The 27415-nt window shown below is 42.8% G+C and overlaps 1 protein-coding gene across 3 annotated transcripts in view; it reads left to right on the forward strand.

Annotated features, from left to right (window-relative positions):
- The window catches only part of fbxl7 (F-box and leucine-rich repeat protein 7), a 348767-nt gene that overhangs the window by 315992 nt on the left and 5360 nt on the right, over nt 1–27415 (forward strand). For 2 of the 3 annotated variants that reach the window (XM_072575192.1, XM_072575191.1), the window contains exon 3: nt 23509–24120. In XM_072575192.1, coding sequence (XP_072431293.1) covers nt 23509–24120 — 612 coding nt within the window. Of the gene's footprint in view, nt 1–4419; nt 4468–23508; nt 24121–27415 lie in introns of those variants that run through there. The other variant, XM_072575193.1, reaches the window with a different exon arrangement.

Consider the following 27415-nt stretch of genomic DNA (forward strand, 5'->3'; position numbering starts at 1 on the left):
GTACCCGTAGTGATTTCCTGAGATTGCTTTACAAAACAAAATGACCAATATCCATGTTTGCATTTAGCTTGTAGAAGAATTTAGCTCCTGTCAATTACTATAGTCCTTTGAGGAGTTAACAAGCAGGATAAAGGGATACCAGTAATAAAGTTGGATTACCAAAAGATCTTTGATAAGATGTCCTACCTAAGGCGATGCAATAATAGCCCATGGTGTTGAGATAACATACCAGCATGGATAGAGGACTGGTGAATTATTGGCTGGCATGGTGGCACACCACCAGCGATCTGACTTTAGTTCCAGATTAACGCTGGAAAAGCACAGGCCTGACCTGCTGTGCTTTCCAACACCACTCTAATCTTGACTCTAATCTCCAACGTCTGCAGTACCCACTTCTGACTTGAATTCCAGCCTTGGGTAATATGTGGAGTCTGCACGTTCTCCCTGTGACAGCACGGGTTTCCACCGGGTCCAAAGGTGTGTGAGTGAGGTGGACTGGCCATGGTAAATTACCCTGTAGTGTCCAGGGGATTGTGGGCTAGATGGATTCTCATGATGATTACAGGGATAAGGTGGGAGGCTGTTAAAGGGGTCAGTGCAGACTCAGTGAGCCAAATTGCCTCTTTCCACACTGTAGCCTGCTAAATAAGAGAAGACAGAGAGTTAGGGAAAAGGGGCATAATCAGGATTGCGGTCTGTAACTTTCAAATGTCACAGTGATCAGTGCTGAGGATATATTTATTTATGATATATATATTAATGGCTTATTATTTAAATAGGGAAAGATTGCTGAAAGCTGCAATGTGGAGGGATTTGGGGTCCTTATGTATGAATGACCAACATGCATTCATGTTCAGCAGGTCAAAGGGAAAGCAAATGGACTGGTGGCCTTTATTTCAAAGCAAATGAAATAGCAAATGTAAAATAAAACTATACTAACTGGACCACTACAGGAATACTGTGAATAGTTTTGGTCCCCTTGCTAAGAAAGGATATATTGACATTGGAAGCAGTCCAGAAGACCATTGATTCTGGTAATGGAGAGATTTTATGAGGAGAGGTTGAATACTTTGGGCTTATATTCATTGAAGGTTAGAAAACCTAAATTCTAGCTCCACTGTCCAGGAGGTTGAGAGTAGTGAGGTCAGAAACGTGGTTTCAAGGTCGCCAGCAAAGAGGAAGGTGGTTTGAATTGTGTCTACTTCAACGTCAGGAGCATCTGGAACAAGGTGGGTGAACTTGCAGCATGGGTTGGATGCCTGGGACTTCGATATTGTGGCCATTTCGGAGACATGGATAGAGAAGGAACAGGAATGGTTGTTGCAGATTCCGGGATTTAGATGTTTCAGTAAGAACAGAGAAGATGATAAGAGATGGGGAGGTGTGGCATTGTGTGGCATTGACTTTCAAATGTCATAGTGATCAGTGCTGAGGATATATTTATTTATGACATATATATTAATGGCTTATTATTTAAATAGGGAAAAATTGCTGAAAGCTGCAAGGTGGAGGGATTTGGGGTCCTTGTGTATGGACAGTATTACGGTAGCAGAAAGGACGTTTCAGGGCTTGTCTACTGAGGTAGTATGTGGCTGAGGTTAGAAACACGAGAGGAGAGGTCACCTTGTTGGGAATTTTCTACAGGCCTCCAAATAGTTCCAGAGATGTAGAGGAAAGGATTGCAAAGATGGTTCTCGATAGGAGCGAGGTAGTTGTTATGGGGGCTTTAAATGTCCAAATATTGACTGGAAATACTATAGTTCGACTACTTTAGATGGGTCAGTTTTTGTCCAATGTGTGCAGGAGGATTTCCTGACACAGTATGTAGACAGGCCAACAAGGGGCAAAGCCATATTGAATTTGGTACTGGGTAACGAACCGGCCAGGTGTTAGGTTTGGAGGTAGGTGAGCACTTTGGTGATTGTGACCACAATTCAATTATTTTTACTTTAGTGATGGAAAGGGATGGGTGTATATCGCAGGGCAAGAGTTATAATTGGGGGAAAGGCAATTATGTTGAGATTAGGCAAGATTAATGATGCATAGGATTGGGAAGGAAACTGCAGGGGATGAGCACAATTGAAATGTGGAGCTTATTCAAGGAACAGCTACTACATGCCCTTGATAAGTGTGTACCTGTCAGACAGGGAAGAATTTGTCGAGTAAGGGAGCTGTGGCTTAGTAAGGAAGTTGAATCTCTTGTCAAGAGGAAGAAGAAGGCTTATGTTAGGATGAGACATGAAGACTCAGTTATGGCGCTTGAGAGTTACAAGTTAGCCAGAAAAAATCTAAAGAGGGAACTAAGAAGAGCCAGGAGGGGTCATGAGAAGTCATTGGCAGATAGGATCAAGAAAAACCCTAAAGGTATATCAGGAATAAAAGAATGAGTAGAGTAATATTAGGACCAATCAAAGATAATAGTGGGAAGATTTTCATCAGAATTCACACTGGAAAAAGACAACACCTTCTTGTGAACCTCAATCCTGTCTACTCTAGTAGCCTGTTTCTCAGTATTCCCCTCGACAAGGTGTTAGTAATTCTGGAAAGTGTGAAAATAGATAAGTCCCCTGGGCTGGATGGGATTTATCCTAGGATTCTCTGGGAAGCCAGGGAGGAGACTGATGAGCCTTCGGTTTTGATCTTTATGTCGTCATTGTCTACAGGAATAGTGCCAGAAGACTGGAGGATAGCAAATGTTGTGGAAAACAGGTAGATGAGGGTAAAGTGGTTGATGTGGTGTGTATGGATTTCAGTAAGGCATTTGATACAGTTCCCTAAGGTAGGCTATTGCACAAAATACAGAGGCATGGGATTGAGGGTGATTTAGCGGCTTGGATCAGAGTTTGGCTCGCTGAAAGAAAACAAGAGGATGGTGGTTGATGGGAAATGTTCATCCTGGAATTCAGTTATTAGTGGTGTACTGCAAGAATCTGTTTTGGGTCCACTGTTGTTTGTCATTTTTATAAATGACATAAAAGAGGGTGTAGAAGGATGGGTTAGTAAATTTGCAGATGACACCAAGGTCGTTGGAGTTGTGGACAGTGCCGAAGGATGTTGTAGGTTACAGGGGGAACATAGGTAAGCTGCAGAGCTAGACTGAGAGGTGACAAATGGAGTTTAATGTGGAAAAGTGTGAGGTGATTCACTTTGGAAGGAATAACAGGAATGCAGAGTACTGGGCTAATGGTAAGATTCTTGGCAGTGTACATGACCAAAGAGATCTCTGTATCCATGTACATAGATCCCTGAAAATTGCCACCCAGGTTGATAGGATTGTTAAGAAGACATTCGGTGTGTTAGGTTTTATTGGTAGAGGGATTGAGTATCGGAGCCATGAGGTCATGTTGCAGCTGTACAAAACTCTGGCTGCACTTGGAGTATTGTGTAAGTTCTGGTCACCGCATTATAGGAAGGATGTGGAAGCATTGGAAAGGAATCAGAGATGATTTACTGGGATGTTGCCTGGTATGGAGAGAAGGTCTTATGGGGAAAGGCTGAGAGACTTGAGTCTGTTTTCAATAAAGAGAAGAAGGTCGAGAGGTGACTTAATTGAGTTAAAAGATAATCATAGGGTTAGATCTGGTGAACATTGAGAGCCTTTTTCCTCGGATGGTGATGGCTAGCACGAGGGAACATAGCTATAAATTGTTGGGTGATAGATATAGGACAAATGTCAGAGGTAGTTTCTTTACTCAGAGAGTAGTAGGGGCATGGAACTCTCTGCATGCAACAGTAGTAGACTCGCCAAATTTAAGGGCATTTAAATGGTCATTGGATAAACATATGTATAAAAATGGAATAATGGGCCGAGGGCCTGTACTGCACTGTAATGTTTTATGTTCTATGTTCTAAAAATGAGAGGAGACATTAAGATTCTTTGGGGTAGATAGGGTCGGGACAAGGTTGATAATAAGAGGCTGTCTCGGACCAGAGGGCATAATCTCAGAGTAAGAGGTTGCCTATTTAAGGTGAATATAAGGTGTTTATTCTCTCAAAGGGTAATCAATCTGTGGAATTCTTTACAGCATAGAGCTCAAGAGGATTGGTCATTGTGTATTCAGGCTGACATATCTCATTGTTGCTACTTGCATAATATGTAATATACCAACTGTTTATGACGTTAACAATCTTCTGTACTTCAACAATGCTGTAAAAATATACTCTAATGTGGTAAAGCTTTGTTTTTTTTCCCAATGAGGTGGAAGAGAAATCTGACATTTGACCTGGAAGAAGTATTGTTAAGAAACTTTATAATTCCTTTAAAATGTCCATGGAATCTGTATTTGTTTTCAGGATTGCTTGAAAATTACATAGGTGTTTATGTCAATTGCAAAGGGATCACTTTTAATTTTCTTGAATAATAAGAAATGATTGTTCATGTGACCTGGTGACCCTTGACCTGGAAAAGTACCACTAGCATGGGAGCTGAGATGGAAACTGTTGGTCAAACACGACTGAGAGCAACAGGTAAATATTGGGGTGGGAAACAGAGAATCATATTTATAAGGTGATGTGTGTAATATATAATTAAAAGGTACAGAAATCTTTAAAAAGGTTTCGAGCAGAGATTGTGAAGTATTACAGCTATGTTTCAGTTTTGCCACAGCTGACCAGACACTTTATTGAGGTTTATTAAAATCATTGAATAAAGAGTCTTGGGAGAGTCTGTGCCATAAAGATAGTTGTGAACCTTGCATAGGAGGTTTTGCAGGAGTGTGTCATTATTGGAACAACTGTCCCGGAGACTTGGGTGGAGTGAAGCTGCTGTTGGAAATGATTCAAAGTTCAAATCTATTGAGTGAGGAAGATGAGGCTCCTATGTTCCAGGGGCTGAGTTGTGAAAGAATGTGAGATTGTATAAGGTGTCACATCTGTCTAGGGAGTGTTATGAATACTTGTACGTTTGTCAAGTAGTCTTTATTGTATCTAATATTTTATGTGTAACATTTTCATAATTCAGAACTGTAGTCTTCCCATAGGTTCTAATTTGTGTTACAGTAAAAGCTACAAAGTGTAATGTTATTGGTGATTTCTTTATTTGAGGGTATACGGTTATTTTGGTTTAGGGTTGCAATGGTTTAACATATTTAAGTATACAGCAAATGTAAAGATCAAACCTAATGGATTGTGTTAGCATAAGAGCCTCATTTAAATTGTGGGAGTAGCTTTTGCATCTCACAGCAGAAAGATTTGCTGCCTATCTCTGTTGGAAGGGTAAAATAAAGTCAGACAGGATTTCTGCTCAAAATTACCATCTAGTGGTCTCTGTTGAAAAGTACACCAATCAGTATCCTGTAGACTGTTGTGTCACTGCACTGATTTTTCTGCAGCATTGAAAAGATTGGTCCCATTTAGTATGGTTTAATTACACAGAGCTGGGTTTTCAGCAATAACTAAATAAAAACAACATACTGCAGCAAATTGAGCATTCACCATGGCACGTACGTGCTGTCGAAGATATCTCCACATGTTAATTGTTCATTACCAGCAATAATTATCCCTTTAAATAAAATAGAAGCAATATTTCTATATATTTAACATTATAGCTAATCTTTAAATTGAAGAATACTTGAGTTAAAATGGATCTGGGGGATGTCTTGGAAGCAAACATGCTGAGAACACTTAAAATTAAGCTGTTGATGCTGGAAATCTGAAACAGAATTGAAGAAGGTCACCGGACCTGAAGTGTTGACGCAGCTTTCTCTCCATAGATGCTGCCAGACCTGCTGAATTTCTTCAACAATTTATGTTTTTGATGCTGAGAATATTTTGACAGAAATAAGAAATTTGATTCTGTAAACAATGTTCAGGTACATTATAGTTTACATCAAATCCTGAAGTACAAGCTCAAATCAAAGATGACACTTCAGTGTGGTACTGATAGTGTTGCATTATTGCCAGTTAAGATGTTAAACTGAGATTGTGTCTGCCTCTCAGGTGAATGGTGACAGTGGGCAGGCTTTAAAGAAGAATGCGGGAATTCTGCTCAAGATGGTTCTAATTAACCTGTACCGATGTTGTTATATCTCTGGAGCAAGTAGGACTTGAACCCATCCCTTTTGGCTCTGAGGTAGAGACACCAACACTGCGCCACAAGTGCGCGTGAGACATGCACAAATGTAACCTTATTTACACACAGCACTCAGCCACTTCCGATCAAGGAATTAAACCCTGATCTTCTATCCCCAGGGATCTAACCGCTGTACTAACATGGAGCTTCCAGGATGTATACTGAAGATATTTCTAATCAACCGTATAGAGACATAACACATAACTCTGGGGCAACTTGAACATGGATCCTCTGGCTTAGAGGAAGGGACAGTACCAATGTCACATAAGAGCCCTGCCCAATATATATTTACTAATCAACCTGTTCAGAAATGTTGTGACACAAGTGACACTGGTTTAAAAAAAAAGTCCAACAAGCAGAATATAAGGTGTTGGGAAGCAAATTAAAATGTAGGTCCTCAAAAGTAGAGGTCACAGGTGTACCATGTGCTAATCATAGTAGAAATATCAGGATTTATCTGATGGAATTATAAGGGGCATTGATAAGGTAGAGAGGAAGAAACGTTTTCAATTGATGGAGTGATCAGTGGCTATTGGTGTATATTTAAGCTAACGAGTAGATGGATTAGAAGGAATGTGCAGAAGATCCTTATGACCCAGAGGGAATCTGGATCACACTGCCTCTAGTGGTGGTGCAGACAGAAATGCTCATAACATTTAAGAAGTACTTAGATGTGCATTTGTAATGCTAAAGCTTGCAAGGTTATGGGATTGGAGTGGTGGCTGTTTTTGACTGGTGCAGCCTTGATGAGCTGAAGGGTTTTATTCTGTGCAGTAGATCTATGACACTGTGACCTCTGGAGCAGGTGAGACTTGAACTTAGGCCTCCTCGATCTGGGGTAGGGACACTACCACTGTAGCACAACAACCCAAAAAACGCACCCTTATTTATACACGGCGATTTCCATTAGGGAATTGAACCATGGCAGGCAGGTTCACAAATATCACAATACTAAAAGGAATGATGCTCAAGATATTTTTGAATTAAACTATTGAGAATGTTATGACCACACTCTGGAGCAGCTGGGACATGAGCCCCATCCTCCTGGCTCAGAGCTAGGAACACTACCTCCATGCTGCAAGAACTCTGTTCAAAATATATTTTCAAATGAACTGGTACAGATGTAGGCATTACCACCACTGACTGAATCCACAGAGCTGCAAGGGAGAGCTCTTAAAATATTTTCCTAAACATCCTGTACGGTGGTGCAATTATGGAGCAGACGGTTCTTGAACATGGGTCTCCTAGCTCAGAGATAGGGACAGTACCACTGTGCCTCAAGGGTCCCTAAGTGTTGCTGAATTCTTTTCTAGGTGTAAAGTCACCATAATCCCACACTCTTATTAGAGAGAGAGAGACAACGAGTGGTGGTTTAATCTGAGGGCCACCGCGCTTCAAGCAAGTTGAGAAGTTGGGACCTTCATGATAACCCGAGCCAGTGTAGAAATGGAAGTTGCACTGCTGTTTTCGCTGTGCTTCACAGTTGACGCAGCTAGTTTTTATTTTTCTCCACCACCAGCAAAACACCTGTGTGGCCAATTGAATATTTGCAGGCATAGCTAACATCAGGGAGAGAGGAGAGGACCAAATCAAAATGGAGTTAGAGGGGGTAATAAAGCGCTATATCCCCCACAGTGCTCATCTCTCACTAAAGGCATCGAAAACATTGATGGATGCTGCATCTTCCCTCTTCGATGACACTCTAGTTCGAACGTAACTGTGGAAGAGGAGCAGGCAGTCAGTAGAGATGACCCCCTCCATTGCCTGCTGCCTGGACTTGTTTATAGCTAGCCTAGCAGAAAAAAACCAGCTCTTACATATTTTCTAATCAACCTGTTCAGAGATGTTATTACACACCTCTGGAGCAAGTGGATCCTCAACCTCAGCCTCTCAGCTCAGCATTAGAGGGCACAACCACTGCAGCACAAGAGCCCCTGAGTTCTGCTAAAGCTTTGCAGAGATTTTTAATCAACCTGTTCTGGCACACCTCTGGGAGCACAAAGGACTTGTACCCAGACCTCCTGGAACAAAGGTAGGCGCACTGCCACTGCACCATAAGAGCCCCCTAAGTTCTGCTCAACATTTACCTATTTAACCAGTGCCACCTAAAACAGATTAACAGCTATTTACATAAAGAAAGCGCAGCTCCTGAAATTCCATCAACGCTTTGGAGACCTAGTACAACAGGAAGAGGTAAATCCACACCTAGGTATGTGCTGTTTGCTATTGCAATGATATTGTTTTACAGTGAGTTGGAAGGGCTTTATTAGTTAGTAGTGTTAAGGATATTGACATACAAGTTAGGATAGATTAAAATGTTCACTTTTTATGAAACCACAGCACTAATGTACTTTCATCCAACACAATTATGATGGAGATACTGTAAGAACATTGGGAGCGAATGGGGGAATACCAAAGCCATATTGAACTTAATTGTGCAGTGCGTGTTTTTGATAACCTCACAAGATCAAAAGTTAGTAGCTATTGTAATTGTATCAAAAAGAAATTCAATTTGTTCACTTCTTAATGTTGCATATTCTTAAACATATGACCATGAAATGATTTCAATCCTTGCAACAAAACATGCTAATCACATGAAGGGAAAGATAAATACATATGGGTGCATGTAGAAACAAGGGTCATTTTACATTGGGTATGCAGCAATGAATCAGCACTTCATTTCTTTTCATATCATAGAGTCCCTGAAGTGTAGAAGCAGGCCATCGTGTCCACACTGACCCTCTTAGGAGCATTGCATCCAGACCCACGCTATCCCTGTAACCCTTCACTTCCCATGGCTAATCCGTCCAGCCTGCACATCCTTGGACATTATGGGCAAGTTAGCATGGTCAGTCCACCTAATTTGCAAGTCTTTGGACTGTGAGAGGAAACCAGAATATCCGGGAAAAACCCACCCAGATACAGGGAAACTGAAAACTCCACACAGACAGTCACCTAAGAGCGGAATTGATCCCGGGCTCCTGGCACTGTGAGGCAGTATGTAATAATAATTATAGGGCCATAAGTAATACAGCAGCAATGATACCCAGCCTTATAAAATCATATTGTAGAACAGCAGGTAGTTCAGGAGCTCATTCCAGCTTTACTGCATGACTGACTTTACCTATTTATTGTAAAGCCAGACATACATAAATTTTGAGAAAACAGCAAGGAATAGAGGAGCACATGGCATTAGAAAAAGTAACAAGAAACATTCCTGAAGTATTTTAAATGCTTGGCCTACTTAAAGTCTTCAATGAAACTGCAAAATATATTACCTCTTAACCCCAAAAGCAAGAATAGTCATAATGTAGATAAGTCAACTGTATATTCTCAAATTGATCTAACTACTGTAATGGTAATTTTTCATTAAGTCTGAGGTAGGCACATTTGAACAATAAAGCAATTAATGTCTTTTTGTGTTTCTATCAAGGAAGCAGCGATTGAGATGATCACGTGGATTAGCAATCGCTATTATTTCTACAGGGATTTATAAACAGAAGTAGGCTTTTTTTAATCTTTCTCAGCTATTCAATTAGATCATTGAGAGGTTTTACAGTGCAGAAGAAGGCCATACAGTAATTATGCCTAAACCAACTCATTTAATGAGCATTATTACCAATCTCCTTCATTTTCCCCATACTCTTGCCATGGTACTTTTGTCCATAAATTATCCATATGCCTCTTTAACTGCATCAATTGAATCTGCCTCCACCATATTTCCAGGCAGTGCATTCCATGCTTTAACAAGTCACCGTGTGTAAGATTTCCTCTCAGATCTCCCTTGCTTCATTTGTTCATTTCTATACTCTATCATTCTTAAAGTCATAAAGTCCTACGGCACAGACATAGGCTCTTTGGTCCAAACTGGTCCATGCCGGCCAAAATGTACATCTATGCACTTGTCCTATATCCTTCTATTCTTTTCCTATCCATTCTTGTTTCTTTTACAAGCAGAAACAGCTTCACCGATTCTACTCTGTTTAGACCACGCATGATTTTGAAAATCTCAATCAGGTCTCCTCTTAGCCTTCTCTGCAAGGAGAACAGTCTCAGCCTTTTCAATCTGCCATCGTATCTGATGTTCTTCATCGCTGGAATTATTCTTGTCAACTGCTTCTGCACTATCTTTAATGCATTCACATCCTTCCTGTGATGTGGCATCCTGAACTGTACACAGTACTCCAACTGAGATCTAACAAGCATCTTTACAAGTTCAACATCACTTCCTTGTTCTTGTATTCAGTGTCACTAGGGAACTCTACTACAAACCTTCCTCCAACCTGAAAAATATCCATTGACCATTACTCTGCCTGTCACTCAGTCAATTTTGTACTTGTGTTGACACAAACCCTTTTATTCCATAACCTATAACGTGCCTCACGTGTCTGTTGCGTAGCACTTTATCAAACACCTTCTAAAACTTCATGTACACTACATAGGCAGTGTTACCTTCATTGAGGCCTTTGCTGTCTTTTCAAATACTCCGACAAGTTAATTTAGCATGATTTCCCCTTTAGAAATCCAGGTTGACTCCTCTTAATCAACCTGTTTTTTTCCATGTAACTACTAATGCTATCCTGAATGATTGGTTATGTCCAGAAGTTTCACCACCTCTGAAGTTAAACTGACTGGTCTGTAATTACTGAGCTTCTCCTTACAATCTTTCTTGAACAAGGCCATAATGTTTGCAATTTTCCAGTTTTTGGCATCTTCCCCAAGTTTAGGGAAGACTGAAAGAGTGTGGCCAGTGCCCCATAATTTCTGCTCTCGCTTCCTTCAAAATCCTTGGAAGCATGTCATCTGGCCTCAATGCTTTGTTAACCTTAAAAAAACAGTCTATCCAACACTTCTGACCTATCAAATTTGGACTTTTTTAGTGAACTGAGTTCCCTCTGTCACCACTAGCCTGGGTACCATCTCTCTCTCTTTGATAAAGAGAGTTGCAAATTATTCATTTAATACCTCAGACAAGACCTCTACCTCCAAGTTTAAATCCCCTTCTTCATTCCTAATCAGCCCTGCTCCTTTTATCACCCTTTTATTGAAACTTTAGAATGTGTCTTTATGTTGGATGCCAATTCTTTTGCATAATTCCTCTTTACTTCTCTTAATTACTTCTTCACCTCCCCTCTGAACCTTGAATATTCCTCTTCATTCTCTATTTTCTCACTGACATTTTACATATGCACACCTTCTCTCCTTCATCTTAATTTCTGTGTCCTTTGTCATCCAGGATTTGTTTGTTCTATCTTTCCCATTTGAAGGAATATTTCTTGACTGCATCCAAACCATATCCACTTTGAAGGTGGCAAATTCATCAGTTACTCTTTTTTTTTTCCCTGTGAACCACATTCCACTCAGCTCTGTTCTTGCCTCATTGAATTTCACTTGATTATTTTTCACTCTGAATTGTTGCATTCTCCACCATCTTGCTGCACCTGATGATCACTGTCTCCTAAATGCTCCCAAAACTGACCCTTGATTCACTTGACCCACCTCCTTTTCAACAGCCAGGTCCAATAGTATATTCTTTCTTGTTGGACTGGAAACATATTGCTATAGGAAGTTTAACTGCATGCAGTCCAGGAATATCTTCCCTTCACTGCCCAAGAAGTCTTCTAGTCTATATTTAAATAATTGAAGTCTCCCATTATAACTACTCTGTCATGTTAGCATATCTCTGTAATTTGCCTGCAGATTTGTTCTTTTATGTCCTCTCTACAGGTTGATGGCCTATAGAATACACTGAGGGATGTAATTGTCCCTTCTTTGTTCCTTAGTTTAAGTAAAATTGGTTCGATGTTTGGACCTTGTGAGACATTCTCCTTCTCCAGCACTGCAATGCTCTCCTTAACCAGTACTGCCATCCTTCCTGCTTTCCTTCCTTTTCTATCTTTCCAGAAAATCTTCTGTCTAGGAATAGTTAACAGGTAGTCTCACCCTTCCTTGACCCAGGTTCCTGTTATCACTAGAACATCAAAATTCCACTTGGCAATCTGTCCGATCTTTTGTACATTTGTCTAACTCTACATACAGAACCTTACCCCAATGTTTTGACCAAGTTAGGAGGGGTTATAGTGCTGCTCTTCTTAACCCCTGTTCATCAGTCACAACAGTTTTTATTTTGTGCATTTCCCCATGTGGCTATCATACTTCAATTAAACTTAGCTAACCAGATCAAAAATGAAGGAGAGCCAGTTCCAAGATTTTCTTGAGTGAAAGACGGTGAAATTTTATTACCTTATGCGCTCCAACAAAAATAACCATACACACACAGGTACAGAGAATGGGCTTACAAAGAAGTGGAGTTGATGGAAAGGGTATTTCTTAAAGACAGGAAGGTAAAAGAAAATGCGGTTGCAGATTGGGTTGTGAGAATGAAAAGACAAGAGTCCAGCTGTTTAGCCACGTCCTGTGTCTTTAGCATTGCCAAATTTTGCTGATCTTGAGTTCACAGTGAAGGGAGTTGTTTTTTTATTCCAAGTTGGTTTTTCACTAGCTCGAGTCTCTTCAGATTGAGGTTGACAGACACAGAATTTCCATTGTCCATTCTTTTATCAATCCATGTCACCTTCTTTCTTTCTTTGCTCTAAGGCTGCTGTTAATACGGTATTCCTGTGTGGATTCTAGGGTCTGTGTCATTGTTTCACTTTGAGCAAGATAGTTGTAGACAACTTTTCAGTTCTCAATATGTGCATTCATCATACGAATGTGAGGAAAGCAAGAGAATTTCCTGATACCTTGCTGAGTTACAATTGAAATGGTAATTCCAAGGCAGCTGGTATTGTATTTGCCAGGGTTTGGCAGATGCTCACAACAGCCATTTTAGGTCAGCGCTGTCCTTTTTAAAATCATTTTTAGTCCATGAATGTCTCAAGTATTAAAGACAAACAATGAAAGTTGCGCACTGATAGGGTTGTGATGTTAACACAGTAGCCCTTAATAAATATCTGCCAGTCTCAGATTTAGAACTAACAACTGTCCTAGCATCATCGCGCTTCACAGAAGAAAGTTCTAAATTTTGGCAATGTTTGTCAATTTCAATCCCGAAAGCAATATATTGTAGATGCTAGAGGTCTGTAATAGCAATAGAAAATGGTGGAAATGTTCATTAGTCCTGGAGAGTCTGTAGTAACAATGAGAGCTAAAAGGCTGAGTTTTCATTTCAAGGGAGGGAGGAAGAAGTCTAGATAGTTTCCAGGTCCTGAACATGCCCTTAGAAAGGACTCTTTGGGATAATTCATGGTCTCCCTTTAATTTGCATTGTGACAGATTCTGTGTCCAGTTAAGGATGGCAGATGTGCTCTTGTAGCTGCAGAGCCAATCAAACGCGTTCCAGTTTTAAAGTGCAGCAGTTGGGGAATAGAGATTAAATACTTGCAAGTGTCCTTCAAGGTGAAGCCAATAGAGCATAGAACAATACAGCACAGAACAGGCCCTTTGGCCCACGATGTTGTGCCAAACATTTGTCCTAGCTTAAGCACCTATTCATGTACCTAACCAATTGCCGCTTAAAGGTCACCAATGATTCTGACTCTACCACTCCCACAGGCAGCGCATTCCATGCCCCCACCACTCTCTGGGTAAAGAACCTACCCCTGACATCCCCCCCCATACCTTCCACCCTTCACCTTAAATTTATGTCCCCTTGTAACACTGTTGTAACCGGGGAAAAAGTCTCTGACTTTCTACTCTATCTATTCCCCTGATCATCTTATAAACCTTGATCAAGTCACCCCTCATCCTTCGCAGTTCCAATGAGAAAAGGCCTAGCACTCTCAACCTATCCTCGTACGACCTACTCTCCATTCCAGGCAACATCCTGGTAAATCTCCTCTGCACCCTCTCCAAAGTTTCCACATCTTTCCTAAAATGAGGCGACTAGAACTGCACACAGTACTCCAAATGTGGCCTTACCAAGGTCCTATACAGCTGCAACATCACCTCATGACTCTTGAATTCAATCCCTCTGCTAATGAACGATAATACACCATAGGCCTTCTTACAAGCTCTATCCACCTGAGTGGCAACTTTCAAAGATCTATGAACAGAGACCCCAAGATCCCTCTGCTCCTCCACCTTACTAAGAACCCTACCGTTAACCCTGTATTGCGCATTCTTATTTGTCCTTCCAAAATGGACAACCTCACACTTGACAGGGTTGAACTCCATCTGCCACTCCTCAGCCCAGCTCTGCATCATATCTAAGTCCCTTTGCAGCCGACAACAGCCCTCCTCACTATCCACAACTTCACCAATCTTCGTATCGCCTGTAAATTTACTGACCCACCCTTCGACTCCCTCTTCCAAGTCATTAATAAAAATTACAAACAGCAGAGGACCGAGAACTGATCCCTGCGGAACTCCACTTGTAACTGGGCTCCAGACTGAATATTTACCATCTACCTCCACTCTCTGACTTCGACCGGTTAGCCAGTTCTCTATCCAACTGGCCAAACTTCCCATGATCCCATGCCTCCTGCCTTTCCGCATAAGCCTACCATGGGGAACCCTATCAAATGCCTTACTAAAATCCATGTACACTGCTCTACCCTCATCCACATGCTTGGTCACCTCCTCAAAGAATTCAATAAGACTTGTAAGGCAAGACCTACCCCTCACAAATCCGTGCTGGCTGTCCCGAATCAAGCAGTATCTTTCCAGATACTCATAAATCCTATCCCTCAGTCCCCTTTCCAATACTTTGCCGACCACCGAAGTAAGACTAACTGGCTGTAATTCCTGGGGTTATCCCTATTCCCTTTTTTGAACAGGGGAACAACAGTCGTCACTCTCCAGTCCCCTGGTACCACCCTCGTTGACAGTGAAGACGAAAAGATCATTGCCAACAGTTCTGCAATTTCCTCTCTTGCTTCCCACATAATCCTAGGATATATCCCGTCAGGCTCGGGAGACTTGTCTATCCTCAAGTTTTTCAAAATGCCCAACACATCTTCCTTCCTAACAAGTATCTCCTCGAGCTTACCAATCCGTTTCATACTCTCCTCTTCAACAATATGGTCCCTCTCATTTGTGAATACTGAAGAAAAGTACTCATTCAAGACCTCTCCTATCTCTTCCGACTCAATACACAATCTCCCACTACTGTCCTTGATCGCACCTACCCTCGTTCTCGTCATTCTCATGTTTCTCACATACGCAAAAGGCCTTGGGGTTATCCTTGATCCTACCCGCCATAGATTTTTCATGCCCTCTCTTAGCTCTCCTAATCCCTTTCTTCAGCTCCCTCCTGGCTATCCTGTATCCCTCCAACGCTCTGTCTGAACCTTGTTTTTTCAACCTTATGTAAGCCTCCTTCTTCCTCTTTACAAGGCATTCAACCTTCTTCGTCAACCAAGGTTCCCTCACACGACCATCTCTTTCCTGCCTGACAGGTACATACATATCAAGGACACGTCATATCTGTTCCTTGAAAAAGTTCCACATTTGAACGACATCCTTCCCTGACAGCCTATGCTCCCAACTTATACTCCTCAGATCCTGTCCTGCAGCATCGTATTTACCCTTCCCCCAATTGTAAAACCTGCCCCATTGCACGCACCTATCTCTCTCCATAACCAAGGTGAAAGTCACAGAATTGTGGTCACCATCACCAAAATGTTCACCCACTAGCAACTAACCACTTGTTCATTACCAAGTACCAAATCCAATATGGCCTCCCCTTTGGTCGGACAATCTACATACTGAGTTAGAAAAGCTTCCTGGACACAGTGCACAAACACCGCCCCATCCAATCTACTTGATCTAAAGAGCTTCCAGTCAATATTTGGGAAGTTGAAATTGCCCATGACTACTACCCTGTGGCTTCTGCACCTTTCCAAAATCTGTTTCCCAATCTGTTTCTCCACATCTCTGCTGCTATTGGGGGGCCTATAGTAAACACCCAACAAGGTGACTGCTCCTTTCCTATTTCTGACTTCAGCCCATACTACCTCCAAAGGCAGATCCCCCTCAAACTGCCTTTCTGCAGCCGTTATACCATTTCTAATTAGCAACACCAACCCCCCCTCCTTTTTTACCCCCCCCCCCATCTTACTGAAACATCTGTAACCAGGAACCTCCAACAACCATTCCTGTCCCTCTTCTATCCACGTTTCCATGATGGCCACAACATCATAGTCCCAGGTACCGATCCACGCCTTAAGTTCACCCACCTTATTTCTGATACTCCTTGCGTTGAAGTATACGCACTTGAGCCCATCTCTGTGTCCGTAAGTAGTCCCTGTCAGTGCTACCTTCTCCACAGCCTCCCTACAGTCTTGGGCATCCTGACACACAGCTAGCTTACTTGCTGGACTACAAGTTCGGATCCCATCCCCATGCCAAATTAGTTTAAACCCCCCCCGAAGAGTGCTAGCAAACCTACCCCCCAGGATATTGGTGCCCTTCTGGTTCAGGTGCAACCCGTCCTGTTTGTACAGGTCCCACCTTCCCCAGAATGCAGTCCAATTGTCCAAATACCTGAAGCCCTCCCTCCTACACCATCCTTGCAGCCACGTGTTCAACTCTCTCCCTATTCCTTGCCTCACTGTCACGTGGCACCGGCAACAACCCAGAAATGATGACTCTGTCTGTCCTAGCTTTTAGCTTCCAGCCTAACTCCCTGAGCTCTTGAATGACCTCCCCACCCCTCTTCCTACCTATGTCGTTGGTGCCAATATGTACCACGACTTCTGGCTGCACACCCTCCCCCTTAAGGATTCTGAAGACACGGTCCGAGACGACTTGAACCTTGGCACCCAGGAGGCGGCAAACCATCCGAGAGTCTCACCCATGTCCACAGAACCGCCTGTCCGTCCCTCTGACTATAGAGTCTCCTATAACTAGCACTCTCCTCCTCTCCCCCTTTCCCTTCTGGGCCTCAGAGCCGGACCTCGTGCCAGAGACCCGGTCACTGCAGCTTACCCCTGCTAGGCCGACCCTCCCAACAGTATCCAAAGCGGTATACTTATTGTTGAGGGGAACGACCACAATCTCCCACCATCTTTAAAAACAAATCAGTCAGGGCATCACTGTAAGGTTTTGGGAGTATGGGATTATAGAATGGATGTTCTTCCAAAGAAAGCACACAATCAGACATGCTAGGCAAAGGTGAGGACTGCAGATGCTGGAGATCAAAGTCTAGATTAGAGTGGTGCTGGAAAAGCACAGTCAGTCAGGCAACATCTGAGGAACAGGAAAATCGACGTTTCGGGGAAAAGCTCTTCATTAGGAATGAAGACAGGGAGCCTCTAGGATGGAGAGACTGCTGCCTTCTTTACTTGCCATTGGAAGCCTTCCTCCATGTAATTAAATATTCTCCTTGGTGGATTGAGAAATTAGCACTGATTCAGATACTTAAGTGTACTTAATAAGGCTATCCAGGCCAACCTGACTGGCTGTGTGTGTAACTCTGTGGCCCTCATCAGCACAAATGGGCAATGCAGAAACTTGGGCAGGAAATTGACGTGCTGGCTGCCTTGGTGTTTTTATACCTGGTTTCCACCATCCATGGGACCTGAAGCCGTGCTGTATTCCTCTCCACCAATGCTCTCCGGACCTTTGGAATACTCCTAGCACTTTTAGCCTCTATTTCACTCTTGAAAGTATTTAATTGCAGCTCCCAGTCTTAAACCTCTCATCAAATCAGTTTCCCTCAACAAAAGCAGAAATTGCTGGAGAAATTCAGCAGGTCTGGCAGCATCTGTGCAGAGAAAGCAGCGTTAACATTTTGGATCCAGTGACCCTTCTTTTGAATGAATCTAAAGTGTTACCTCTGCTTTCCCTCCACAGATGCTGCCAGACCTGAGTTTCACCAGCAATTTCTATTTTTGTTATAAATGTCCAGAATCTGTAGTTGTTTGTTTTTAATTTACATTTTGTCTCAATATATCCTATCGGTTTCTGGTAATATTTTCAAAACTTTGATTCACATCACCTATTCACCTAACCACTCCACATAATCTAGCATTCTTCTAGGAATAAATGCCTATACTCCTAGGCTGCAATGCACCTCCCCCACCCACAAAATAGCATGTTTTAGGCAGAACGACATGTGAAAATATGTCCAGCAGCTAGCCCACCGACTTTATGCCACCCTACCCTTCCCATAAAAGAGTGGTGCCAACATTGCAGGCCAGCTGCCACTTATAAAGGAAAAAAAATCAAATGACAATTGAGCTCACTAACAAGTCAACTGTCCCAAATATTATAATACTGATGTTATCACACAGTTGACTAAGCAGTTGGTTTTAATCCAACTTGGTTAAAAAGCAGGAAGGAAGCAGAGGTGTGCACATCAGGGGCATCCTCCCCAAGTTGCGACACCCTCACCCACCTTTGTCACTTTTTACCCAGCCACCAAACCTGATTGCAGCCTTGTCCATCCTGATACAGTGTCTGCATTTATTTAGCTTGTATTTTGTTTTACCCATTACAAGATTTGAAATAGTGAAATTTATAAAGAATTGTTGCCAACATAATGATTTTTTTTGTTCCAACTACATGACCAATTAACTTCAAACGCCTTTATTTGCTCCAATTTTAATGGCTCCATAATTGGTGGGCCATTCCTTCGGCTGCTGAGACACCACCTTCCCGAATCCTGCTGAGTAAGTGAAGTAATATATCTGGGCGGTTGCATTACCCGAAACACTTCTTGGGTAGTATCGCCCACACATCATCCTCCTCTAACCAAAAAAAGACTTCTGTGCACTGGATTGGTAAAGTAACTAGTTTTATTTTATTCTTTAATTTTCAATAGTCTCTTTGGGAATTGAGAATAGTAGGAATGGAGGTTAAAGCAGTTGAATGTTCCTCCTGCAGAATGAGGGAGGTAAGGGTCACCACTAGTGTCCCTGTTGACTGCGCTGTGGGAAGCGCAGCCAACGCTAGCTCCTCGAAAACGGTGTTAGGGAACTGGAGCTGGAGCTGGATGAACTTAGGATCATTCGGAAGGCAGAGGGGGTTATTGAAAGGAGTTTCAGGGAGATAGTTACACTTCAGGTACAAGAAAAAGGCAGATGGGTTACAGTCAGGGGATGGAAAGGCAACCAGAAGACAGTGCAGGGATTCCCTCTGGCCGTTCCCCTCAATAACACGTATACTGTTTTGGATACTGGTGGGGGTGGTGGGAACTTACCACGGGTAAGCCATGCAGTACAGGTGTCTGGCACAGAGTCTGTCCCTGTTGCTCAGAAGGGAAGTGGGGAGAAGAGCAGAGCATAAGTCATTGGGGACTCCATAGTTAGGGGGACAGATCGGAGGTTCTGTGGGAATGGGAGACACTCACAGTTGGTGTGTTCCCTCCCAGGGCCAAGGTTAGTGAAGTCTCTAATTGTGTTTTCGGGATCCTTGAGGGGGAGCAGCCCCAAGTTGTGGTCCACATAGGCACCAACAACATAGGTAGGAAAAGGCAGAAATTCAGGGAGCCAGTGTGGAAGCTTTGAGCTAGAACAAACAGAGTTGTTATCTCTGGTTTGTTGCCGTGCCACGTGCTAGCAAGGCAAGGAATAGAGAGAGAGAGGAGTTGAACATGAGGCTACAGGGATGGTGCAGGAGGGAGGGTTTTGGATACCTGCATAATTGGGGCTCTTACTGCAGAAGGTGGGACCTCTACAAACAGGAATGGTCTACACCTGAACCAGAGGGGAACCAATATCCTGGGAGTGGTGTGGGTTGGGGGCTTGGAATTTGATAATGCTCTTTGGGAGGGTTTAAACTAATTCAGCAGGGGGATAGGAACCTAAATTGTACTTCCAGTGTCCAGGAGTCTGAGAGTAGTGAGGTCAGAAATATGGTTTCAAGGTCACAAGAGGTTTCAAGGTGGTTTGATGTGTGTCTTCAGTGCAGGAGCATCCGCAATAAGGTGGGTGAACTTGCAACATGGGTTGGTAACTGGGACTTCGATATTGTGGCCATTTTGGAGACATAGATAGAGAAGGGACAGGAATGGTTGTTGCAGGTTCCAGGATTTACATATTTCAGTAAGAACAGAGAACATGGTAAAAGACGGGGAGGCGTAGCATTGTTGGCCAAGGACAGTATAACGGTAGCAGAAAGGACGTTTGAGGACTCGTCCATTGATGTAGTATAGGCTGATGTTAGAATCAGGAAAGGAGAGGTCACCCTGTTCGGAGTTTTCTATAGGCCTCTGAATAGTTCCAGAGATATAGAGGAAAGGATTGCAAAGATGATTCTGGATAGGAGTGAAAGTAACAGGTTAGTTGTTATGGGGGGCTTTAACTTTCCAAATATTGACTGAAAATAATACAGTTTTAGTACTTTAGATGGGTCAGTTTTTGTTTAATGTGCGTAGGAGGATTTCCTGACACAGTATGTTGACAGGCCAACAAGGTCACATTGGATTTGGTACTGGATAATGAACCCGGCCAGGTGTTAGATTTGGAGGTAGGTGAGCACTTTGGTGATAGTGACCACAATTTGGTTATGTTAGCAATGAAAGGGGGTGGGTATATACCACAAGGCAAGAGTTAAAATTGGGGAAAAGGCAATTAGGATGTGATTAGGCAAGATTTAGGATGCATAGGATGGGGAAGGAAACTGCAGGTGATGGGCACAATTGAAATGTGGAGCTTATTCAAGAAACAGCTACTGCGTGTCTTTGATAAGTATGCACCTGTCAGGCAGGAAGGAAGTGGTCGAGTGAGGGAGTTGTGCTTTACTCAAGAAGTTGAAACTCTTGTCAGGAGGAAGAGGAAGGCTTATGTGAGGATGAGACGTGAAGGCTCAGTTAGGGCGCTTGAGAGTTATAAGTTAGCCAGGAAAGACCTAAAGAGAGAGCTAAGAAGAGCCATTTCGGGTTATGGTAAGTCATTGGCAGATAGGATCAAGGAAAACCATAAAGCTTTCTATAGATATATCAGGAATAAAAGGATGACTAGAGTAAGATTAGGGCCAATCAAGGACAGTAGTAGGAAGTTGTGCATGGAGACCAAGGAGATGGGGGAAGCACTAAATGAATATTTTTCATCAGTATTCACACTGGAAAAAGACAATGTTGTCGAGGAGAATACTGAGGAACAGGCTACTAGAGTGGATGGGATTGAGGTTCACAACGAGGAGGTGTTAGCAATTCTGGAAAGTGTGAAAATAGATAAGTCCCCTGGGCCAGATGGGATTTATCCTAGGATTCTCTGGGAAGCCAGGGAGGAAATTGCATAGCCTTTGGCTTTGATCTTTATGTCATCATTGTCTGCAGGAATAGTGCCAGAAAACTGGAGGAGAGCAAATGTTGTTCCCTTGTTCAAGAAGGGGAGTAGAGACAACCCTGGTAATTATAGACCAGTGAGCCTTACTTCAGTTGTGGATAAAGTGTTGGAAAGGGTAATAAGAGATAGGATTTATAATCATCTCGAAAGGAATAAGTTGATTAGAGATAGTCTGCATGATTTTATGAAGGGTAGGTCATGTCTCACAAACCTTGTTAATTTCTTTGAGACGCTGACCAAACAGGTGGATGAGGGTAAAGTGGTTGATGTGATGTATATGGATTTCAGTAAGGCGATTGATAAGGTTCCCTATGATAGGCTATTGCACAAAATATGGAGGCCTGGAATTGATTGTGATTTAGTGGGTTGGATCAGAAATTGGCGAGCTGAAAGAAGACAGAGAGTGGTGGTTGATGGGAAATATTCATCCTGGAGTTCAGTGACTCGTGGTGTACTGCAAGGATCTGTTTTGGGGCCACCGCTGTTTGCCATTTATATAAATGACCTGGATGAGGGCGTAGAAGAATGGGTTAGTAAATTTGTGGATGACAGTAAGGTCGTGGAGTTGTAGACAGTGCTGAAGGATGTTGCAGGGTACAGAGGGATGTAGATAAGCTTCAGAGCTGGGCTGAGAGGTGGCAAATGGAGTTCAATGCAGAAAGGTGTGAGGTGATTCACTTTGGAAGGAGCAAAAGGCATAAAGAGTAATGGGCTAATGGTAAGATTGTTGGTAGTGTAGATGAGCAGAGCGCTCTCTATGTCCATGTACATAGATCCCTGAAAGTTGCCACCCAGGTTGATAGGGTTGATAACACGGTATATAGTGTGTTAGTTTTTATTGGGAGAGGGATTGAGTTTCGGAACCATGAGGTCATGCTGCAGCTGTACAAAACTCTGGTGCAGCCACACTTGGAGCATTATAGGAAGGATGTGGAAGTGTTGGAAAGGGTTCAAAGGAGATTTACTAGGATGTTGCCTGGTATGGAGAAAAGGTCTTACAAGGAAAAGCTGAGGGAGTTGAGGCTGTTTTCATTAAAGAGAAGGGTGAGAGATGACTTAATTGAGACATTTATCAGAGGGTTAGATAGGATGAACAGTGAGAGCCTTTTTCCTCGGATAGTGATGGCTAGTATAAGGGGACATAGCTTTACATTGAGGGGTGATAGGTACAGGACAGATGTCAGAGGTAGTTTCTTTACTCAGAGAGTAGTAGGGGCGTGGAACGCACTCCCTACAACAGTAGTAGACTCACCAACTTTAAGGGCATTTAACTGGTCATTGAATAGACATATGGATGAAAATGGAATAGTGTAGATTAGATGGGCTTCAGATCAACACAACATCAAGAGCCTGTACTGTGCTGTAGTGTTCTATGTTCTATAAACCTTTCTTCTTTTCTATGTTTTTCCTTCTTTTAAGGTATATCTTAAGTTGTTATTCTTGTAGTACTTTCTACTTGAACTGCGCACCTTGCCAACCTCTTCTGGTGAACTTGCAGTTCTTGGACCAGTGCTAGACTGGAAGTAATGAAACTGACTCCAGAAAAATGGGGAGTTGAGTCAATGAATTGCCAATAATTGTTGCTTCTCAGTCCTGTCACTTTGGGAAGGGGGCTTTCCTTCTGGTGGTATCTGGATCCAACAGCACAGTCATATTGGCAGGAATCATTCTTGTGCATCTTACTTGGTAGTCTCGTTGGGTAAGTTGTAATAATTTCTATCCACTGCCTACTTATCCATTTGAAGTGGTAGTAATGATTTGAATTATGGAAGTTGCTCATTTCCTTGCCAAGGTGGATGATTTTTACCTTTGGTACTTGGTGTTGTCGTTGCTTTAAGATCATGTTCTGCCTTACATATATATGGTGCACAGTCATCTCAGAGGACATCATGAAAACATCATAGCAGCAGCATAGGGAATAACAGTAATGCTTGCTGCAGAGGTGGATGAACTCTCAACTGTCGTAAATCTGATACCATTCCCTTGAACAAAGTACAAGCACAGAAATGGTTGAATGAAATTTATAATTTACATATGCACCTAATGATTATTCATATGATGATTTATGTAAGAGGAAAGTAGGTAAATACATGAGATAGAGAGAACACTATTGTCAAGAGGTTATGCTGGTACAGCTGGCACTCTGGAATTAGAGTAATTCCAATTTTATTGTTCACTAATACAGGTTTTCTGCATGTATTCCAGATTCAGACTTGAGTATGCGGACGTTGAGCACACCAAGCCCTGCATTGATCTGCCCTCAGAATGCGCAGTCTTTTCAAAATGGCCAAGGATCCTCCACATCATCTTCCTCAATTGCAGGAGAGACCACTGCTATGATCCACTCCCAGCCACTGTTCTTTATACCTCAGTGTGCCATCAGGCCAGCGTCCAGACTGCAGAAAGAACAGGCTCCCATAGACAAGCTACCAGACCAAACCTTGATCCAGATGTTTTCTCACCTTCCTACCAACCAGCTGTGCCGATGTGCACGAGTTTGTCGCCGCTGGTACAATCTGTGTTGGGACTCTCGATTGTGGAGGACTATTCGTCTGACAGGTGAAACAATGAATGCGGACAGAGCTCTCCGGGTACTGACCCGAAGGTTGTGTCAGGATACACCTAACGTGTGCCTTATGTTGGAAACGGTCATTGTTCAAAGCTGCAGGCGGCTTACAGACAGAGGTCTCTACACCATTGCTCAGTGCTGTCCTGAACTGCGACAGCTAGAAGTGCCAGGTTGTTACAACATTTCGAATGAAGCCCTCTACGATGTTGTTTCACGGTGTCCCAACCTGGAGTACCTGGATGTTTCAGGTAACTGTAGTAACTGAAGGATCCTTGACTAGAGTTGGCAGTAGCCCTATTACCTGAAGCTTTGGCTCTTATCCAGAAGGTAAAGGTTCAAACGTCTGTCAGGCTATATTTAAAGTAAAAGTCCTGAAGGACCAGAGGCTGTTCTGTCATTAGAGAGAGAGAGAGAGAACTTGTTATAGAGTCAGAGATATACAGCACGGAAACAGACCCTTCGGTCCAACTTGTCCATGCCACCAGAGACCCTACGTTAATCTAGTTCCATTTAACAGCACCCGGCCCATATCCCTCCAAACCCTTCCTATTCATATACCCGTCCAGATGCCTTTTAAATGTTGTACTTACACCAGTTTCCATCACTTCCTCTGGCAGCTCATTGCATACACGCACCACCCTCTGCGTGAAAAAGTTACCCCTTAGGTCCCTTTTAAATATTTCCCCTCTCATCTTAAACCTATGCACAGTGGCTCAGTGGTTAGCACTGCTGCCTCACAGCCAGGTTCGATTCCAGCTTCGGGCGACTGTCTGTGTGGAGTTTGCGCATTCTCCCCGTGTCTGCATGGATTTCCTCCGGGTGCTCCAGTTTCCTCCCACAGTCCAAAGATGGTGCAGGTCAGGTGAATTGGCCATGCTAAATTGCCCGTGGTGTTAAGTACTTTAGTCGGAGGGAAATGGGTCTGGGTGGGTTACTCTTCGGAGGGTCAGCGTGGACTTGTTGGGCCGAAGGGCCTGTTTCCACACAGTAGGGAATCTAATCATTTAATCTAATCTAATTTTGAACTCTGGTCCCCTGGGCAAAGAGCCTTGGCTATTCACCCCATCTATGTCCTGCATCACCCCTCAGCCTCCAATGCTCTAAGGAAAATATCAGCCTATTAAGCCTCTCCCTAAAGTTCAAATCCTCAAGCATTTCTGAATCCTGTCAAATCCTCAAGCATTTCTGAATCCTGTCATGTCAACCTGTGACTTCATTTTCCAGGGACTATGAACCTGCACTCCAAGGTCTCTTTGTTCAGCAACACTCCCCAGGACCTAACCATTAAGTGTATAAGTCCTGCCTGATTTGCCTTTCCAAAATGCAGCACCTCGCATTCAACTCCATCTGCCATTCCTCAGCCCATCTGCCCATCTGATCTAGGTCCCTTTGTACTCTGAGATAATCATCTTTGCTGTCCACTACACCAGCAATTTTGGTGTAATCTGCAAACTTACTAACCATACCTCCTGTGTTTACATCCAAATAATTTATGATGAAAAGCCGTGGACCTAGCACCAATCCTTGTGGCACATTGCTGGTCACAGGCCTCCAATCTGAAAAGCAACCCTCCACCACACCCTTTGTCTCCAACCTTTGAGCCAGTTCTCTATCCAAATAGCTGGTTCTCCCTGTATTCCATGTGATCCAACACTTGCTAACCAGTCTACCATGCAGAACCTTTTTGAACACCCTACTTAAGTCCATATTGATCATATCCACTCCTTTTTGTTACATCAAAAAGCTCAATTAAGTTAGTGAGGCATGATCTCCCATGGACTAAGTCATGTTGACTATCCCGAGGGGTCACCACCTCTCAGGTGAGAGGTAAAGTTGAAAAGGTACAGATTTCATGGTGATCTCAGCTGGTGTAGGAATTGAACCCTTGCTGCTGGCATCACTCTGCATTGTAAATCAGCTATTTGGTCACCCGGGCTAACCAACTCCAGATAGGGAATATCATCTGTCTTTTTTGTTCAGCTAGCAATATTACAACAATGATGCATTTTCTCTTTAGATGCAGTCCCATTCCTGAACAAATCACTGCTCTACCTAGTGCTGTCATCAGGGGCTGACCTCCTGTCCGACCCGAAGGCCTAGTTGTAAATCAAACTGTTCCCCTGAACAAGGAACGTGCCATGGAATTAAACCTCCATAGCATGGGGGATCTGGAACAGTGAGTTCCTCCTGGCATTTTAGATAGACCAGTATCCTGTGGACAATGGCACAGCACCCTTATTAAGGAGGACAACAACATGGGTAGAGAAATATAGTATGGGAACTCTAGAGCTTGCGGCCTGGATTACTGAAGGCACAGTCACTAATGGTGGAGTCTTTATGATTGAGAATACACAAGAGGCCAGAATGAGAGGGGTCCACATATCCTGGAGAATTGTGATGTTGGAGATTACTGTACAGGATAGGGCAGGGTGAAGAGAATTTTAAAATCAAGGTATTGCTTGACTGGAAATCAATATGGATGATACAGGGCTGGGGTTTGCTTTCAGCTATGAACACAGGCAACAGAGTTTCACACGTGCCAGTTTTATTTAGAGTACAATGTAGCCAGGACTGTTTGAATAGTCGAGTCTAAAAGTAACATGGGCAGAAAAAATTGCTTTTCAGGAGCAGATGAGCTGAGACAGGATGAAGTTGAACAATAGTGTGGAGTTGACAAAGGGGAGAATTAGAGATGTCATGAATGAGGTCAGGAGGTCATCTTTAAGTCAACTGTGACAGCAGTGTTGTACACACCGTGGTTTCATCTCGGACTGGTTCCAGTGCAATGGATTGATTGATAGGGAACAACATTTGGAGCAGGAATTTCTGCTCATTCAGTACTGGAGGTCAGACAACAAGTTAGCTGCAATGGACAAGTCAAGAGGTAGTGATGAAATAGAACTGGATGTTGTCAACGTATTTGAGAAACCCAGTGCCATGCTTTCAGTGATTTCACCAAGAGTTGGCATGGAGCTGAGAAATAAGAGGAGGTGAAGAATTGATCTTTAGAGGAGTGCCAGAAGTAATGGTGCAGGCAAAGGAAGAGAAATCATTTCAAATGATTCTTTGGCCACAAATACATAGGTAAGAATAGAATCAGTCACTTTGAACTAATTAAATTATAGACCATTCCAGAGAACCCCTGCGAGTCATGCAATTTGAGAGTGCGGAGCTCGTTTAAAAGTAGGTTAAAACTCACGGATGCATAACTTTTACCCATGAATGATGTTTTTTTTATTGTTAATTGTAGCAATTTGGCACAGATGGGCAAATTCACAATTTGTGATTTTGAAGATATAGGATGTACCATAGATTGAAATATTTAGGTGTAGGTGTTGCCAAGACATGCAAGGCCATGGGGCAAGTGCAGGAAAATCGGATTAGAATAGTTAGGTGGTTGTTTTGGCTAGCGCAGACTTGATGGGCCAAAGGACCTTTATCTGTGCTGCAGAACTCCAAAAGCTCAAATTTGGGAATCAAAAACATATTTTCTGAAATTTTACATGACAACAAATTTGTTGGGAAGTCAGTACTGAGGAGAAC

This window comes from Chiloscyllium punctatum, chromosome 8 (assembly GCF_047496795.1).
Source record: "Chiloscyllium punctatum isolate Juve2018m chromosome 8, sChiPun1.3, whole genome shotgun sequence".
NCBI classification, from domain to species: domain Eukaryota; kingdom Metazoa; phylum Chordata; class Chondrichthyes; order Orectolobiformes; family Hemiscylliidae; genus Chiloscyllium; species Chiloscyllium punctatum.